General features: G+C 41.7%; 1 protein-coding gene across 4 annotated transcripts in view; it reads left to right on the forward strand.

Moving 5' to 3' along the window:
- dip2a (disco-interacting protein 2 homolog A) overlaps window positions 1-18819 on the forward strand; it is a 68695-nt gene extending 49876 nt beyond the window's left edge. For 3 of the 4 annotated variants that reach the window (XM_079357461.1, XM_079357459.1, XM_079357460.1), the window contains 32 exons: window positions 1214-1333; window positions 2370-2567; window positions 2709-2800; window positions 3074-3184; window positions 4091-4214; window positions 4301-4410; window positions 4586-4688; window positions 5292-5356; window positions 5963-6056; window positions 6886-7005; window positions 7160-7274; window positions 7654-7793; window positions 8030-8166; window positions 8251-8331; window positions 9293-9420; window positions 9569-9683; window positions 9840-10041; window positions 10151-10251; window positions 10610-10690; window positions 10901-11018; window positions 11148-11269; window positions 11436-11547; window positions 11642-11751; window positions 11891-12021; window positions 12152-12320; window positions 12440-12610; window positions 15273-15334; window positions 15582-15639; window positions 15754-15828; window positions 16220-16394; window positions 16492-16615; window positions 16774-18819. In XM_079357461.1, the coding sequence (XP_079213587.1) occupies window positions 1214-1333; window positions 2370-2567; window positions 2709-2800; window positions 3074-3184; window positions 4091-4214; window positions 4301-4410; window positions 4586-4688; window positions 5292-5356; window positions 5963-6056; window positions 6886-7005; window positions 7160-7274; window positions 7654-7793; window positions 8030-8166; window positions 8251-8331; window positions 9293-9420; window positions 9569-9683; window positions 9840-10041; window positions 10151-10251; window positions 10610-10690; window positions 10901-11018; window positions 11148-11269; window positions 11436-11547; window positions 11642-11751; window positions 11891-12021; window positions 12152-12320; window positions 12440-12610; window positions 15273-15334; window positions 15582-15639; window positions 15754-15828; window positions 16220-16394; window positions 16492-16615; window positions 16774-17026 (3917 nt within the window). In that variant the 3' untranslated portion in view covers window positions 17027-18819. Of the gene's footprint in view, window positions 1-1213; window positions 1334-2369; window positions 2568-2708; window positions 2801-3073; window positions 3185-4090; window positions 4215-4300; window positions 4411-4585; window positions 4689-5291; window positions 5357-5962; window positions 6057-6885; window positions 7006-7159; window positions 7275-7653; window positions 7794-8029; window positions 8167-8250; window positions 8332-9292; window positions 9421-9568; window positions 9684-9839; window positions 10042-10150; window positions 10252-10609; window positions 10691-10900; window positions 11019-11147; window positions 11270-11435; window positions 11548-11641; window positions 11752-11890; window positions 12022-12151; window positions 12321-12439; window positions 12611-13297; window positions 13328-15272; window positions 15335-15581; window positions 15640-15753; window positions 15829-16219; window positions 16395-16491; window positions 16616-16773 lie in introns of all 4 variants that reach the window. The other variant, XM_079357462.1, reaches the window with a different exon arrangement.
- Window positions 18820-19776: the final 957 nt, after the last annotated feature.

The raw sequence follows: 19776 nt of genomic DNA on the forward strand, positions 1-19776 counted from the left end.
TTGAGCTTGAAGCCTACAGCCATAGATTCTTGATAAAAAAAACATTTTTAGATATGTAATGAGTAGCTAAGACTCAATTAATATTTTAAAAACACCTTACTACTACGTAGACCACAGGCACCCTGAAGTTAAAGAAACGACCGTATTTGAGTGCTGTGAGTGGATATATATTTAGAACATTTAAAAAAAATTAAGATACAGTTGTGATCACAGGCAGTCGGTGGGTTGGGTTCAAGGCCCTCAGATGTTGTCCTGCATGTCTGGGGCTTTCTAATTGGCCCATCAGGTGCAGCGCTGACCCCCACATGTCTACTCCCAGTACATCTGTCCCTACAAGAGGAGGCAGAGTCTGTCTGAGCCAGGCTTATTATAGTAAGATAGATCAGGCGAGAGCTGCGTGCAGCTGTGGCCTTCGTCTCCTGTGGCTGTCTGGAATGTCTGACGCAGACCACCTCTCCCAAACTAAGCAGAATTCATGGAGGAAAAAATGTCCAGTGATGATTATAGTTTACTCCGACCCATGTCTGAAATCAAACTGGACCCTTCATTCTTTCATACTTAGTCAGTCGTTTGGCTGTCTTTTTCCTCATTCTCTCGCGTTACAAAGGTCCAAGTCTCTGCGATTGTTCTTTTTTTAGTACTGTTTATCTTTTAGTTTGGTAATTTAACAGATTCATTAATGATTTGCAGATATTTTGACTTGTCTTGATGAGGAAAGAGTTGATCTTAGACTCCATAGTTGTACATTTTGCAGATCCTATTTGAAGAAGAGACCTTCTCAGACATCCCTTGAATGACATTATGTAGAGAAGACGTCTGTGTTGCCTGGCAGCAGGCTAAAAGGTTTCTCATTTTCTGGTTTATTGCACCTGTGGGGGTTTTTTCAGTTACTTGATGGATGTAACCCTTTGACCTTGAGGTCCACTGTTTTCATGTCTTGCTACGATGTGAGTGTCAGCTGGTTGTGCTCTGTCCCAGTGAGCTAGACTTTGACCTGTCCTCGTTTCTTATCTCCTTCTCCTCATCCATCCCCTTTTTTACTTTATCAACCTCTAAATCAAACTGTATGCATTTGTTTTTCTCTCCTGTATCCACCCCCGAACTATGCCTCTCAACTCAAATATTCTCTCTTTTGCCATGACTGTTTTTCTCCATGTTCTTGTTTATTTCCCCATGCCGTCTACTTTTCATCCTCTTCAATCTCATTGTGTAGGTGTTCCAGTCAACAGTCGCGTCTCCTCCAAAATCCAGCAGCTGCTCAACACTCTCAAAAGACCAAAGCGACCGCCGTTGCGAGAATTCTTCGTCGACGACTTTGAGGAGCTTTTGGGAGGTGAGCTATCCTGGAGGGAATGATAGTGCCTCTCTTCAATCAATAAATCATGAAAAAAAAAGCATCGCTCATTCTGTGGCATGATCAGCATACCGATCAGAGACTCCAGCAGTAAAGGATCAAACCTTTTGAGTGTGTCAGCCACATCCGCTGTGAGATTTTTTTGATCTTTTTTTTTTTTTTTTTTGCCCTCATCTGGGGATTTATTTACATATTCTTGTTGCAACTGGGATAAAAATGTCACACCTGACAAATAAACAGCGGAGGAACTCTTTTAGCTCAGCGGTTGTTATTTTGTCTCTCGGTGAAGCAGAGACCACCAGGTGTGCTAAGGACGCGGTTTCAGAAATACTGGGTACAGAAACCGGCTCTGACTCTCACACACAGTGGACCAGCCCTATGTAACCATTCCCCCCCCCACCCCCCATTCCTACCAGTCCATCTGTGGGTTTTGGGTGGTGCGCTGCCAGGCTGAATAAACACCATGAAAATGAGCGAGCTGCAGGAATAGTTATGCATGAGAAGGTAATTGTAAAGCCTTCCTGATTTTGGCAGATAATCTGTGACATGGCACGCCTCCGTGTGAGCTGAAAAGCACACAGAGCTGAAAATGACAGCAGGCTGCGCAGCATTGGATCTAGTCATGAGATGTGGTGTTTTATTTGGCGGGTCATTGGCCAGTTCAGGTAAACAGTTTTGAATTCCACCTAACCCGAGAGTTAAGGAGAGTGTGAAGGGACAATAGTAACAGACACATGAAAGTCACATCAAAGTATTGTTCTTGAAAAAAAGGTGGAGTTCAAAGATGAAGAAAGAAAAGTCCTTTTAAACAGTTGCAGCTCCAAGTTATTTTCTTAACTAACTCCTCATAAGGACTTAAAGACCAGTCACCTCTAATCCGACACATTTGTTTTGTATTATCACACACATCTTTTTTGTATCACTTTTCAACCCTGCCTTACTTAAAGAAAGCTCTATGACTTAAAAAATGATTCTTTTGATTATATTATATCCCTTTCCTTGCTCGTGCATCTAGTCCAGCATCCAGATCCCAACCAGCCGAAGCCAGAAGGCCAGCAAATGAGTGCCCTCGAAGGAGAGCCTCTCGGGGTGGTAAACAAGTGGCCGCCCTCCTTACCAGCAGCTTTACAACGGTGGGGCAGCACTCAGCCCAAGAGCCCATGTCTGACAGCACTGGACAATTCAGGAAAGCCGGTCTACACACTCACCTATGGTATGGTTCATCATAGTCAATGAATCAAATCAGATTTTCAATGGAAACTTAGAAGTGCTATATTCTCTTGTCTTCTTCTGGGGGTTCCTTTGATAAATAATAGACTAAGGTTTTTATTTGACTCTCTTATGTTCTCCTCAGGTAAACTATGGACACGCAGTCAGAAACTGGCCTACACACTTTTGAACAAGCTGAGCACCAGGAATGAGCCTTTGCTCATGCCTGGAGACAGAGTAAGTCATGAGATGAAGCTATGGGGGGTCAGATATTACATTTCTTGATGCATTATCAACAGGCTGGAATGTCTTAAAGGATATTCAGCTAGTGCAAGAGTACACACAGATTAATGTTCTCATAACACCATAACTCATAGACATCTATTTACTTGTGATTGGAAGTAGATGTTTACTTGCATATCTTCGTCACTATACTTTCTGTACACCGTTCTGCCATTACCCAGAACCTTATATATTAACTAAGACGTATCCTGTGTGATGCCCGTGCAGGTTGCACTTGTTTTCCCCAACAATGACCCGGTGATGTTCATGGTGGCGTTCTACGGTTGTCTCCTGGCAGAGCTGGTACCTGTGCCTATTGAAGTGCCACTGACACGAAAGGTAAAAACTGTCTCCACTGGAAGGAGTTAAAGGGATATTTCCAGAGGTCCACATATAAACCAACAAGCATCATACAACACTGAGCGTGTAACTTCATGCAGTTTTCCTTTGCAAAAAAAACCAACATAAAATTAAGCAAAAACCTTTATCCCTCACAGACTTGAGTTTGCAGGTTGCCTCTTATGCAATGCGAATAACTCACAAACAGACACACACAAACATGCACACGTGTTGTGTTGCGTTTTTTCTCTTGTTCGGATATTAAGGACCAATAGTGACCCCTGCTGGTTATTGTATGCCTAAAGTATTGGAGAAGAGACAACGTGCACAGTTTTTTCAGTCTTGGTTTATTTATGATCTATTTCAGTCCCAGAATAAATCACAGTGTGTTATAAGGCACGTTGGTTTCTAACACATTCATTTGCTCAAACTGAACCAAGTTCATCCACATTAGTTACGCAGGCAGAGTATTAATGCCTGTTCTTGATGGTCTATAATAAGCATGCTGTGTGCAGATGCTGTGCTATAACAGATGAGATTTGAGCGAGGTGAAATGATCTCTAACTTCAGTCAAAATATTAGATCCCAGGCCAGCTGTTGTCATTCTGAAAACACTCTTTTTTTCCCCTCCAAATCCCCCCACCCCCCTTTCTTCGCCTTTCTTTCTTTCCAAATGTGTCTCTTCTCTTCAGCAGTAGGATTTTTTAATAATGATTGGCCCTCATTCTGCTTTCGCACCTCCTGTAGATTTTTAAAGCATGATGCTCTGTGGATTCTCCATCTTCTTCTCTCATCACCCTTCTGTTTCTCCCCCTACAATTCTCTTTTTATCTTCTTGACTTTCTTCTTTTTAACTGATACAGCTTGCCAAACTCTAAACATTTGTCATCCTCTTTTGTCTCTCAGGATGCAGGAAGTCAACAGATTGGCTTTCTGTTGGGCAGCTGTGGCGTCACTTTGGCGCTGACCACCGACGCTTGTCAGAAAGGCTTGCCCAAAGCACAAACAGGAGAGGTTGCAACTTTTAAAGGTACAGTCTGTTTGGTATTTTGATTTTGACCGTCTTTGTGAATAATTTGATTACAACTGAATGGACTTCATGTCTCTTCTCTGAAGGCTGGCCAAGGTTGCTGTGGTTCGTGACAGATGGCAAACATGTCGTGAAGCCTCCAAAAGACTGGTATCCTCCAATACAGGAAGCCAGTAATGACATAGCTTACATAGAAGTGAGTGTAAACTCTTTGATGTTACACAAAACAAAGGTTTATCACATTTTCATTCATGTTTGGAATATTTTATCATTTTGAGGTACGAATTCTTCCTCTTTTTTGCTCATGTCTGTATGTTATTATTTTGGAGTGTAATTTGTTAATGTTTCTCTCTCATGGTTTTTACATGCAGTATAAAACCAGCAAGGAAGGAAGCACCATGGGGATCACAGTGTCTCACTCAGCCATGCTGGATCACTGTCATGCTCTCACACAGGCCTGCGGCTACACCGAAGGTGAGGAGGACGCTCTCCATCATGTTATTGTTTTCCAACATAAAAGAAGCAAATGGTTTTGTGAAAGAGAGAAGGAAGAAACGGGAGCAGGAGGAGCACTAAAACCAACTTTTAATAAAATAAAAAATGTCTGTCATGGATATTTTTTCTTAATAATTCTGCAGGTTCTTTCTTTCTTTTTATCAGGATCCCCATTAGCACCAGCATATGCATTGGCTATCATCATTATCTTTTTGTGATGAAGTATGGGGTAGAACTTCCAGAGACCGTTGCTCTCATTCCCAGAGTGTAATTACAGTCAGGAATGATAAATGCAGCTGCTCAGCTGGTTGTGTTTCTCTGCATCAGACCTGGGTCAGAAAAAAGAAGGCTCCTCCTCTACTCCACTGTCCCAGTTTTTTACTCTAAATAAATCCTTACGGGACCAACAGCCCCACCAGACTCTCCTGAGTTTCAATCAGTCTAACTCTGAATAAAATCAGGATTTGCTCATTATAAGACTTGTTGGAAATAATTGGATGATGTGTGATTACTCTTGTGAATTAATGGTGCAAACCCTTACAGAAACACTCATTTTTACATAATCTCTTGTTTGATTTGCAGCTGAGACCATCACCAACGTCTTGGACTTCAAGAGAGAAGCGGGATTATGGCATGGTGTTCTCACTGTGAGTGGACTTTAAACATTTGTAAAGCTAAAACATATTACATCATCGAATATTGAAGAGTTCTATGCTGAGTTTGCAGATAAAATGTCAAAATTTTCTGGCAGACGCATTTCCTCTGAGGACCCTCTCTGTCAGGATAAGGATAAACTTTATTGATCCTCTAATGGGGGAAATTTAGTTGTTATCGCAGCTCAAAAAGAGGAATATAAACAGTATCAATAGCAAAAACTAAAAAAAACCCACCCAAGAGCATGTTAACATTAATTAAAGGAAGAAAAAATACAATAGAATTAAATAATACCAGGCATAAACACTATGTACACTATATTTAAACATTCAAACTGAAGTCCTTGAGGGCAGAAACGTCTTATCATAACTCAAGAGTTTGAAACCTGTAAAAACATCCAGTTTCTCCCTACTTATTCAAACTCAGCTGGTTTTAAACTTTTAGAAATCACAGTTTACTCACTGCTTTAAACTTTTAGCTCGGGGTGAGTGACCCTTGTCATGCCTTGCTGTGCGTGGTCGCAGTGACAGTATGCAGCTGTAACATTCAATGACATGACTTTTTCCTGTTTCTCTGATGCTTGTCTCCGCTCATGGCAGAGCGTTATGAATCGGATGCATGTGATCAGCATTCCTTACTCCCTGATGAAAGTCAACCCCCTGTCTTGGATACAGAAGGTTCACACATACAAAGGTTGGTCGTCCTTGACATTTTTTTCTATCATTAATCTGCTTGCTTCATCTCGTCCGTGTTAAAAGAGAGAGTAAGAGAAGGATCATGCAGCGTGATGTTATCTACATTTCGTGCTGAACCAGTTTTTGTTGCAAATTGGTACTGATAATGATGTAACTGACAAAGTAGCGCACATACTGAACAGTTTGCTTGATGGTAAAATGATAAATAACCCACCGTTGTGTAATTATTTTTTCAGTAACTGTGCCAGAACCCTGGAGAGACTCTGCTTCTTTTAACAGCTTTGATTTTTTTGCTGCAGATTTGACGGGGCTTGATGGATTAAAGCAATGCTTAGTTTGACGCATTGATTTCTGGTTCCTCTGTATTTGCCCTGAGCAGGTCGAGGACAGCCGGCTTGCTGCATTGAATCAAACTCATGTCCTCCGTCTCAGATCTGAGCCCTTCTGAGTCACCTGAGTCAAACCATGCTGCTCTGCTGTCACATTTGGTGTTCTGTGATTGACTGAGTGTGTTTACATGGACTTCAGTATCTCGGTTGTGTGCCTTATCCTGTTTTTGATCATATTCGGTATATGACGTTTACCTGCTCACAGAGAAACCTGGTTATTCATATCCCTGTATACATGATCAATAATAGTATCCCCGTTTCTGAAATGAGGATATGATGTTTACATGCACAAACCCAAAACCGAGATACCTCAAACCCCAATCAAAAACCGGGACACTCAAGTCCATGTGAACACACTCATTTTCAGGAAAGATGACAGGTGTTGACTGAATGAATCTATTGTGAGCATGTCTCTTTGTCTTTGTGTCCCCCACACAGCGCGGGTTGCTGTGGTGAAGTCGAGGGACATGCATTGGTCCCTGCTGGCCCAGAGAGACCAGAGAGACATCAGCCTGAGCTCCCTGCGCATGCTCATCATAGCCGACGGAGCAAACCCATGTGAGTCCACCAGCAGATTCCCCGATAATAAAATAGTTTTACAAACAACCTGAGGCCCCCAGGTCTACGCATTGATTTGTTTTGTTTGTGTTTGCTTGTATATCTGTTTGTTTGTCCGTAATATGAGACTCTGTGTGTTTGTGTATTAACACAGGGTCAATATCCTCCTGCGACGCCTTCCTCAACGTGTTTCAGGCACGTGGGCTGCGACCTGAGGTGATCTGCCCATGTGCCAGCTCCTCAGAAGCCATGACTGTCGCCATCCGCAGGTGAGCAGATGTAACTGCACCTTTAATAGATCAAAACACACATGGTTTGCAACATGAGCTGGATCCTGCTGTTTCGGAGGAGGTAAGTTTGTGATAAAATAACACAGAGATGATGTAAAGCTTTAAGCTTATCTCAAATCTTGGTCCTTAAGGTCCTTAAAGGATGATGAAAGCAGAGTGACACAAACCCTGTTTCAAAAGGCAGACTGTTTCTGTTTAAAAAATATATTTTCTCTAATATTTAAGCATTTAGGGACATCATTGTTCTAAAGTCTGGCTCCTAACACATTCACATGACCTCCACATGAGGATTCACATTTTGTGTTTTATGGAGTCATGGTGTTCAGTGATAACAAGTGTAACTGTAAAATGTCTCCAGGCCTCCAGAAATGGGAGTCCCTCCTCCTGGGAAGGCGGTGCTCTCTATGGGAGGGCTGAGCCACAGTGTGATACGAGTGGACACGGAGGAGAAACTCTCTGTCCTGACAGTGCAGGATGTGGGACAGGTCATGCCTGGAGGTACAGTACACTTCACTTTTTTTTAGTCTCCAGAGAATTGATTTGCTCATATCAAACTTTGAGGGATGTTGCTGAAAAGAACCAGAAATGTTTTCACTTACTCGCTAACATTTTATCACTTTTCTTGGGAGTAAAATAAATCGGTCATCCTAACACAAACCTTTAAATTAACTTCCACGTCTACATGAAATAATATAGTGAAACTCCTTCTTTCCATGTTCACTGTGTGTCTCTAGCTCTGGTTTGTGTGGTGCGGGTGGAGGGGACTCCTTATATCTGTCAGACTGATGAGGTTGGAGAGATCTGTGTGAGCTCAGGTAGCACAGGCGTCGCTTACTATGGCCTCCCTGGTATGACCAAGAATGTCTTTGAGGTGAGATTCTTAATTACAAAAGGATTTTTTTTTTTCAACTTTATTTGTGAATGCGTGTTTTTAAGCGTGTGTGTCTTGTTGCAGACAATCCCAGTATTATCCTCTGGACTTCCTGTCAGTGACAGACCGTTTACGAGGACCTCACTGCTGGGCTTTGTGGGTCCGGTAAGTCCAAACCTTTTTTTTTTTTTTTTTAAAGATTTATTTTTGGCCTTTCGCCTTTATTATGATAGAGAGAGGAAGGTGGATAGAGGCGGAAATCAGGGAGAGAGCGGGGAGAGACATGCAGGAAAGGAGCCACAGCCTCGCTACATGGGCTGCCGCTGAGCCACCAGCGCCCCGAAGTCCAAACCTTTGATGTTGATGTTTTCTAATATTTTAGATATTAGTTTTAGATATATGAATTCTCATATATTCAGAATGAATTCTCTTTTTTAGTTATAAATGTAGTTTTTGCAGCGCATGTGACTGATTTGGCCTTTATTTGTCATAAAATATTAATTTGTGTTGGTTTTTGTATTTTCAACCTGCCTCTCTCCCATGTAAAGGGTTAGTTCAATCAAACCACATAAACATAGCATTTGGCTTGTATCAAGCCCAGCAAGAACTTTTTTATAAAAAGAGAATTTCATTTAAGCAGCGAGCAATTCAAGTTAGCAAACTCTCTCTGAGTTCCTTTTTCTGCGATCTGCCTTTTCCTTTTAAAAACGGTTCACATGGAGATCTGTTTATTTTATGTCAACCTTATATTTTAGACAAACAACTCTCACTGACATTATTTGTAAAGTACAGAATTATATGTATACAGTTAGCCAGAAAAGTGTCACAAGCTAATGAATCCTGGGACAGACGATTATAAAAGAAGCAAAAATATCGGGCCCCACTCCTCATTAGTCGACAAATAGTGAAGCTTTTTCTTTCTGAGCTGAAAGCAGATTTTCTCTGCGAATCTTAAAGCTCACGGATATAATAATGACAAAGCCAACAGTTACAACCTATAAGGTCTTGAATTTTAAAACGTAGAGTTACTTCATGTCTCAGCTGTATTCATGCGCATTAAACTTTTAGATCAAGTGAATACAAAGCTCTACTCACTGAACAGTTTGTGCATTGTGTTTTCCAACAGGACAGCCTTGTGTTTGTTGTGGGGAAGATGGACGGGCTGATGGTGGTCAGTGGGCGGAGGCACAATGCTGATGACGTGGTTGCCACGGCACTGGCAGTGGAGCCGATGAAGTTTGTGTACAGGGGGAGGTAAAATCTCTTATTGTACCTATAATCCTTCATTTGTTTTCACTGTTTTCTAACTCTTCTGAATTAGGACAGAAGCAACTTCATAGTTTGACACATTAAGTTTAATTCAGCTTTGAGAATACATTTTTCAATCTTTTTTGTGTTCCAGGATAGCAGTGTTTTCTGTGTCTGTGCTGCATGATGAGCGGATTGTTGTCGTGGCCGAGCAGAGACCAGACGCCTCAGAGGAGGACAGCTTCCAGTGGATGAGCCGCGTCCTCCAGGTGCTCACTGTGCTCTGTCTTTTTCACATCTTACCACTTTGTTAAAATGGCATCTAATTGGTTACTTCATAATTCTTACACGCATAACACAAAGGTCAGGGTTGTTTTCATGTTTTCAATAGTAACAGCTCTGTTTTCTCTCCTGCCTGTTTGCAGGCTATAGACAGCATCCACCAGGTGGGTGTGTACTGCCTGGCTCTGGTGCCTGCCAACACGCTTCCGAAGGCTCCCCTGGGTGGCATCCATATATCTGAGACCAAACAGCGCTTTTTGGAGGGAGCCTTGCACCCATGCAACGTCCTCATGTGCCCTCACACCTGCGTCACCAACTTGCCCAAGCCAAGACAGAAACAGCCAGGTAAATATTTCCTGCTGGAATCAGACAGTTGGAGCATTAGGACACATTCACTGTTTATATTTCTGTTGATTTGAATGTGAACTTCACTGTTTGTTTTTTTGCGGGATAGAGGTCAGCCCGGCTTCTATGATAGTGGGAAACCTGGTGGCAGGGAAGAGGATAGCACAGGCCTGTGGGAGAGATGTGGCACAGATGGAAGACAATGAACAGGTACGTTAAGTACCGCCTTATCACGTCCACATATCAACAGACACATGAAAGGACCTGCACATGAGGCTGTGGAACTGGAACTACACCTTATGGAAAACACAATGTTCCGACTCCCCTCTGTGACAAATTACAGTTACATGTTGTGTTCTTTCGATTGTACTTGTTTTACATCCATTATTCTTTTCAGTCATGCATAATCTGAATCCAATCCCATCCATCATTCCAGCATTTCTAACACCCACATTGTGCCACCATGTTTCTCCTTGTTAGTGTATTGATTCGTCATTGTCTCTGTTTTTGTTTGCAGTTCTTTTTTCTCATGGCTCTGTAGTGACGCTTGTTTCTCACTCTGCTTTAGTTCCTGTATTTACAAGATGTGCTGCAGTGGAGAGCTCAGGCCACTCCAGATCATCCTTTGTTCCTTGTTCTCAATGCTAAGGTATAAACTCATGTTGTACTATGGCAATACCTAGAAATTCTTTGTTTGCAACATTACAAAGAGCTAATACAGCAGGAGATAGCTGTCTCTATAGAGATCTCTAAATGGAGATTAATATGAATGAGTTTTAGGTCTTGTTATTTTCCTTGATCTTCCAAAACATAGCCATCTATTTGAATGTAAGTTGTATAATAACCTTTTGCTCCTTAGGGCACGGTGGCGAGCACAGCATCCTGCCTGCAGCTGCACAAGCGTGCAGAGCGAGTGGCTGCAGCACTAACGGGACGCCTCAACTCTGGAGACCATGTAGCACTTGTCTACCCACCAGGTAAGAGTTGGTACCGCCACTGTACTACTACTACCTGTTTTTTTTTCCAGTCTTGTTTATTAGTATCAGTGCTTTTTCATGACTTCCCCTGTCCACAGATTTGAAGTTTTACTTTTCTGTTATGTGCAGGAATTGACCTGATTGCAACCTTCTACGGCTGCCTCTATGCTGGATGCGTGCCTGTGACTGTAAGACCTCCACACCCCCAGAACCTGGCGACCACCCTGCCCACTGTCAAGATGATCGTAGAGGTAGCAATCTTCTGACCAGCATCAAAGTGCTAGCTTTAGCGCTCTCTTGTCACTCTTATAACATATACTAAATTAAGTGAAGGTGTCTTTAATACGTCAGATAAGGTAAAGAATCAAAAGTAACATACTTTAAAGGTAGTAATACTGTGATTTGTTTGTGTTGCAGGTCAGTAAGTCAGTGTGTATCCTGACCACTCAAGCAATAATGAAGCTGCTTAAATCTAAAGAGGCAGCTGCTGCTGTGGATATCAAGAGCTGGCCCATGGTGCTGGACACAGGTCAGTTTCATACTTAAAGTTAACATGTGTTGCCACCAAAGAGCAGATTTTTTTTTTTAAATGTTCTCCTTCTGTCCCTCTGTTTATCTTCCAGATGATCTCCCGAGGAAGAAAAACCCCCAGATGTGCAAGCCCCCGACCCCAGAGATGTTAGCTTACCTGGACTTCAGTGTGTCCACAACAGGAATCTTAGCAGGGGTCAAAGTATGTTGGATGTTTCAAATCTTCATATTTTCAACTGCTAATATTTTCTGTAACTTCATTTTAACAAAATATTAAACATAATCTGGTTAATGGATTTTTTAAATATTGGAGCCTCTGTGTGTCACACTATCGCCTCTAGATGTCTCACGCTGCCACCAGTGCCTTGTGTCGCTCCATCAAACTGCAGTGTGAGCTGTACCCATCCAGGCAGATCGCAATCTGTCTGGACCCTTACTGCGGCCTGGGCTTCGCTCTCTGGTGCCTGTGCAGGTAATGAAAGTCAAATCTTTGATAACAGCATCAGTGTTGCAGAGCCTGGCCTGGAACATTGATAAAATGCATTGCCTTCCACTGTCTTCAGTCTCAGCTTCTTTGTTTGCATGTATGTTTCTGGTTTCAGTGTGTACTCGGGCCACCAGTCGATCCTGGTCCCCCCTCTGGAGCTGGAGAGCAATGCATCTCTGTGGCTCGCTGCAGTCAGCCAGTACAAAGTGCGAGTTACATTCTGCTCATATTCAGTCATGGAGATGTGCACCAAGGGACTGGGCTCACAGACCGAAGCACTGCGGGTCAGTCACTCATCAAATTGAATCTTTTTTTTTTTTTCTTTACAAAAATTATGTTTCTCACAATTTGAACTCACTTGTCTCTGAAGTTTTTATTTGCTTCGTCCTTTCCCCCTCTCCAGTTGCGAAATGTGAACCTGTCTTGCGTGCGTACATGCATGGTGGTAGCAGAGGAGAGGCCCCGCATTGCACTCACTCAGTCCTTCTCAAAGATCTTCAAGGACTTGGGGCTTTCACCACGCGCCGTCAGCACCACCTTCGGCTGCAGGGTGAACGTGGCAATATGTTTGCAGGTAAGAAGCTGCTGATGGAGGACCGTGAGGAGGGAGGTGGATGAAGGGAGTGTGTTGGAGGTCAGATGCAGAGTCCAATCTAACAGATCAAAAAACCCACCAAAATTTGAAAAGGGTGATTTTGTAAAACAAGTGGTATTTGGTATATCATTTATTTAGAAGCTCAATGTCTACAAAAAGTGCATAAAAATGAAGAAGGCTACATTGGAGACAACATAATGTATGTGAGGTACCTAAGGGGAAAAATCAAGTGGCCTGGCTGATTTTGAAGCTAAGAAACTGTCAATTAGGGCTTTCACACTTGCTGAAAACTCTGGAAAAACTCCTAATATTTCCAGGAGTAGCTGTATGTGTGAACACAAACAACATCAGCTTGGTTGGTTTCGAATAAATAAAGTGATTATTCTCTTATGTTAAGCTAATTTAATTTTTAAAAATCCAAACGGATAATGTATTCCTTTTTCACTATTTTGAGGTTGAGTGAAACGGTCAAGCCTTCTCTTACGTATCTTCAACAAGAGGAATAAATCCACCCTTGAATGTGTCTGTTGTATTCCCCCATGATTTTTTTAAATTTTATTTCGTCCTCCATGGTGACTGTTTGTGTGAATGTGTGCATGTGTGACAGTCAATGTGTTTAAATATACACATATATCTTTATTTATCTGTCCTGCCCTGTCCCGTCAGCCCAACAGGTTAGGGAAACTGGCTGAGCAGGTAACTGTAGGAGAAGAGTTTTTCTTTGCTCACTGGGCTGCTGCTGGATCTGTGTGTATGTTTATCTGTGTGTGTTTATCTGTGTGTGTTTGTGTGTGTGTGTGTGTGTGTGTGTGTGTGTTTGTGTTTGTTCATTTTGCATGATTTTTGACTTGGTTAACCATAATTCACTGATTCTGTTTGTTTTTCTCTGATGGGCTTAACCTTAGCTGCTCTTTATATTAGTCCAGTCTGGCTCTCAACCATTGCTTTGTGGCCTTTAGTAATATGTAATGTTATACTACTATATAACATAAGATACAATCATGCACTCTGCCATGATTCATTTCAGCCGATTTATAATTTGTATTTATTTATATATTCACATTGTGAAGAGACTATTGTGAAACCCAATGGTCCTCCATTTAAAAATCTGACACTGTAGCTCAAATGATTGTTTAATTATGTCTCTCTTTGTTTCTATAAGTGAATAGAACAGTTTTACCTGAAGATTTAGGACTAGATTTTATGTTGACTGTCTATGAAGATGGATAACAAGTATCGGATTACAGACAGTGGGAAGACGGGAAGACTTGCGTTATTGATTCCACCCCTCCATGAACAAGCACTGAACTTACTGATAAAACTATACTGATCTGGTGGCGCAGTGCTTAGTGCACACGTCACCATGTATGGAGGCCTCAACGCTGACGGCCCAGGTTCAATTCTGTTCAACCAAGCTTTCAGTCATGACTTTGTACCTCTTTTTATAACATTAAATAAATAATTACAGCTTAAATTCTGAGAAAAATGACAAACATGACAATAGAAAAAACACACATCACATAGTGGAATACATGACGAGAATACTGGAGCCCTGCAGTGTGCGAGCAGCCTTTGTCTTTCTGTTATAAATCAATATGACACAAACTAATTTAAATGACAGAAACCATGTTTAAGAATAGCGCATTTGATGTGTATCTTGATTTTTTAGTTTGAGCCATGTCCCATCTGTTCACATGGAGGGGGGCGGAGCATGCAGTACAGGATGACCGTCAGTAGACGGATTGCCAAATATTTTGGCTTCACTTTTTGGGAACTGTTATGTCATCCATCTTTTTATACAGTCCCTGTTCTTTTACAACAGCTCCCCACACGTTGGCCATGCTGTTCTGTTATTTGTTCTCTTTCAAACGATCCTCCGTCCACATTTTTCCTTTAGAGGTTTTTACACAATAAATGAAACTACTTTCTGAACAGTAATGCGTTTGGGGTTGTAACTGATGAAGCAGTTCATTAATGAAACATTAGCGTCATGTTAAATGGGTCCACTAGCTCTGTTCTTTTGGCAAAGACTGATCTCTCGATGGAGTATCGGTGGTGTTTGTTGCCGATGCTGAAACCTCAGCTCAATAAAGTCCACTCGCTCTGTTTCTCTTTGACCTCACAGATGACGAACCTGACTCACTGCTGGCTTATTACACGGGCTACAGCCTGGTAGAGGAGTGATGATGAACATAACGTATTGTGACTAGTCTTACAGCAGTAATGATGACAAATCCCAAAGCCAAAAAAGAAAACCCACACATCTGACGGATCAGAACGTGAGAAATGTTTCAGTTATAATTCAGGTGTAATTAAATGATCCATTTTTAGAGGATCATTTATTTAAGGTCATTAATTAGTCCTCAAGTAACAACAACTATGTATTGCCCTCTTATACTGGAAAAGAAATGATAAGCATTATAGCAGGTAAATTTACCTCTGCAGGTACTTCTTTAGTCCTAACTACTATAGCCTGGCTTGTTGGCTTCTGGCTGCCCCCCCCCCCCCCCCCCCCCCCCATGCTTTGTCTCATAAACAGCTTCCACCTCCCCTCACTCAGGCAACAAACTGCCTTAAAATCAGATCAGAGTTTTAACAGTCTCATTATCAACTCATGTTCCTCTGCTTGTTGTTTTTCCAGGGCACAGCTGGACCAGACCCCACCACCGTTTACGTGGACATGAGAGCTCTACGACATGACAGGTAGGGGGCGCCACAGCATCTTTCTGGACTGTAGATAAAACACGTCTGCTTTCTGTAATACTAGTCATTTTTATACAGAAAATGTTGTTGTTATTTTTATGTTATGATTAGGCCTATTTAGATTTTGTGATTTAACAGGATTAAAATCTTTAAATCTTGAATGGAACGATGGTCACACTGCAAAAACTGTAATAACAATGCAGAAATGGAGTTTCACATTTTGTCCTTTCATTTGCACGTCCTGCAGGGTTCGTCTGGTAGAGAAAGGCTCGCCACACAGCTTGCCTCTGATGGAGTCTGGGAAGGTATGGCTGCATGTCAACATGCACTGAAAAAAAACTGTGAATGTTTTGCTGCTAACATTTTCACTTTTCTAAGGCTGGCATGGTTCTTTGAGCTGTTGATGTCTTCTGTTATAGATTCTTCCAGGAGTGAAAGTGATCATTGCAAACACAGAAACTAAAGGACCCTTGGGAGACTCGCATCTAGGAGAGGTAATAATTACTGAGTTTTAACTTCTTCTTTCTTTTCACGGTCACCTGAAATCACTGTTTACATGTAGTAAGGTTGTTAAAGTCAGCTCTCTGTAGCAAAAGGGTCACTCAAAACGATTTCACTACACAGGCTTTCCTTTTACTCTGACTCTAGTCCTCCAACACAAGTCAACATAAAAAGCTCTTAAATGTTTCACTTACACTTTTGAACTTTTCAGTATGAGAGTCGAGAAATCTGCTGAATTAATGAATTTACAATTACTATTCTACATGAAGTCCATCTAAACATTCTGCCCACAGCAGATTCCTGAGATTCATCCTGTTTTTTTAATTGATCTAAAACAAGAGAAAGAAAGTCGTGTTTGATGTTTGACCATTAAACACGTTTTAGATCTGGGTGAGCAGTCCTCACAATGCCACAGGCTACTACACAGTTTATGGCGAGGAGGCGCTGCATGCAGACCACTTCAACACCAAGCTCAGCTTCGGGGACACCCAGAGTGTCTGGGCGAGGACAGGGTACCTGGGCTTCCTGCGACGCACTGAGCTGACTGACGCGAGTGGAGGTGAGAATTATCAGAGCTTGTTTTGATTTACAATCAGTGCATTAGCCGTCATTTATTAGATACAAACTGACAGAGTCTGTGACTGTGTGTCTCCCAGAGCGCCATGATGCCCTCTATGTGGTTGGCTCTCTCGATGAGACTCTGGAGCTGAGGGGGATGAGATATCATCCTATAGACATCGAAACCTCTGTGATCCGTTCACACAAGAGCATAGCTGAATGGTGAGGCGTTTACTCCTTTAATTTTGCTAATCATGTCATCAAAACATTTATTTGACTATTTTGTGTAACCTCATCTTCTTTTTTCTGCCTCCCGTCTCTTTTTTGTTTGTTTGTCTCCTCCCCTTCATCCACCCTGTACCTCGTCCTGCTCCTTTCAGTGCGGTGTTCACTTGGACAAACCTCCTCGTGGTGGTCGTGGAGCTCGAGGGATCGGAGCAGGAGGCCCTGGACCTGGTTGCCCTGGTGACCAACGTTGTGCTGGAGGAGCACTACCTCATCGTAGGTGTAGTGGTGGTGGTGGACCCCGGCGTCATCCCCATCAACTCCCGAGGGGAGAAGCAACGCATGCACCTCAGAGACGGATTCCTGGCCGACCAGCTGGACCCCATATACGTGGCTTACAACATGTGAGGGTCCGGCTGCAGGAGTGTTTTTTTTTTCTTTTTCCCCTACAGTGTCTATCGCGCAACAAGAGTCAGCAAGAAGAAGGCCTGTAGTTGCAAGCATGGCATTAGTGAAAGAAAGAAATGCTGCCCTCTGATATCTTGAAAGATGCAAAACTTGACTGCAGAATGGAGAGAAATACCAAGAGATCAACAAAACCTCATGTCAGTTCCTGTCCGTGATTCGTCAACTCTACAAATAAGGCTTTAAAGGGCGTTTTTGGCTCTTTTGAGTTCTCCGTCTGACAGAGCCTCTGACTTATGGACACCCATAGCAGTAGAGCAGGAGGTTACGTTCTAATATTACACTGTGCCATTAACAGACTTAACTTCAGCGTCCAAAACGATGGTTGTTGTTTGTGTTTCCCATACACACGTGCCATAGAACTGGACTGATGCCAGCACTCTAAACCTGGTTCAAACATGCTCTACCTTGCTTCTTGTTCGCTGAGCCTCTTGTGCCATTACAAGTGAAACACTTTTTACAGAATCTCTTCCGCATACAATTCCATCACGACTGTGGGAGCTTCTCTACAGATCAATGCTGCCTCCTGTAGTAACCCTGATTTTTTTTATGTTCAGGCAGATCGGATCATGTCACGACGTTTAACAGTGAAGCACACAGCGCGGGTGATGGCGGAGGGGCAGTTGCTCATTTTTTCTGCAGTAGTGCTTTAGTTTGTAGTGTCGGTAACAGGATGCAAAGAAAGAATGCGGTTTGACTTAAATGTGTTCTTTTCTAAATGTGTAGGTTAGTTTTTGTGTTACCTGAACAAAATGCAATATGTGTGATGTGAAAGATGTTGCTAGGAACGACTGTAAGTGCCGATCATTCAAAGTCATAACGTGGGGAGTTACTTACTATTAGCAACGAACCAAATTAAATGAATTAAGCCTTAAGTGTTTTTTCAGATGCCTGTTCCTATCTCGGCGCCTGTGCTTCTTAATCTTATGAAGTTTATCGGCTGTTGGATTGGGCAGGAATATGCAGAGGGAGGTTAGTGGTGGTGAATCCTGCTCTTATTGCACCCAAAGTCTTGATTAAAGATGAATATACTTGATACTAACATCCAGCCATTACAAACACACACCTGTTTTTATTTATGTCTGTCCCTTGTTCATTAGTGTTCCACAGCAAAAGACTTGAAGAACTTGTAGCTGGAATGATCTAAACGCAGAACACCATCTTCATTTCGAGTGCCAATGAGAGTTGAGAATTGTTTAGCTGCATGTGTTGTTTAAGGCAAGACTGTAATCTGCTCATAACACTTTAACCTTCCCTTCACTTATCTCATTGACTTTGGAAAAGATTCACTTGACTGTGAGTTGCTTCTTTTTGTATGTGCACACCACTTCAGAAACAGGCTGCGGCCTGCTGTAAGTATGTACAGGTTTTTGTGTAAATTATTAACAAATGGAGGAGTTTTAAGGATTGCAAAGACTCTAGTATATATCTGAACTTCTCCCTCACAAACAAGAAATGATTTGAATTCTACTCATGTGTGAACATTGGGAAGAGACGGGAATAGTCTTTTAAACCTTTTTATAGAAAGTACGACGGGTGCTGAACCCATGCAGGATGAGACGAAGCACACTCCAAACACGAGGAGAGTTTGGCTCTGGAGACTGTGGAGATGTCACATCCTCCAGAGCAAACTTTGATGTTAACATACAGAAAGATACATTTGTCTGATATACGGTTAGTTGTCATTATTTTCATAACATAATTTCTTAATGAATAAAAAAGTGCTTTTAACTTGAGATGTTTGTCTTCACTGGCATTAAAGTGTTGTGTCTATTTAGAATTGATCAAATGATGACTAAAACCAAAACCCAGGGTTTTTTTTGTTCTAAATGCTGTAATCTGAGTCAAAGTGGATGTAAATCTGTTTAATTCAGCTTCAGTTCAAAATACATATACAAGCACACGAGTAGGTTCAGTAGTTTGTCTGTTCAGGCAGCTGTTCAAGCACAGGCTAAGCCAGGATAATGTGATAGATTGCATAGACTATAATCTGATGTTGCCTGGATATAGATCCAGTGTTTGTTTAATCAAATAATTGTTTGTGTCGATTCTTCGATTTTAACTTCCATGCCCACCTGTAGTATGCACTTCTTCTTTCTCAAATCAACAAAGGTTAAAATAACATAAGATTAGCAACAAACAAACAAAAAAAATACTGAGAACTCGGTCTCTTTTATTTACACTTAGAATGAAAAAAGACAAATGGCTGTTTTTACATATTGTGTTTTTCCTTTTTCAATTTCCCCTTAAATTTTGTCCATCTTTTTTGTTGTTGTCTTGCCTGAAGTCACGTATTTCTCTCCATCAATTCGTGGTTAACATTAGCATACTCGTATCAAAGCAAGTCGCTGTTTTCATTGATATTTTGGTCAGGTTTTTTGCTCTTTCACCATCTTTGCCCCTTTCTTACAATAATGTTTCTACAAGATATACTTCCATATTTTTTGACATGGGGGCTAGTTTATTACACTAATGTCAAAAAATCTTTCCTCACACTGCTATCCCATCTGGAAGTGTGTTTTCCTTTTTCATCTGAAAAAATGACTGCTTGAATGTACACAGAAAATTCAAATGCAGGTACTATTTGTATGGTTACAATCAATTATGCGGTTGATCACCACAGCACAGAGGTGACTAAGATCTAAATCAGTGACCTTTAATGCCCGCACCAGTAGTGGGAAGAGATTTCATCA

This window comes from Symphodus melops (assembly GCF_947650265.1).
Source record: "Symphodus melops genome assembly, chromosome: 12".
Lineage (NCBI taxonomy): Eukaryota > Metazoa > Chordata > Actinopteri > Labriformes > Labridae > Symphodus > Symphodus melops.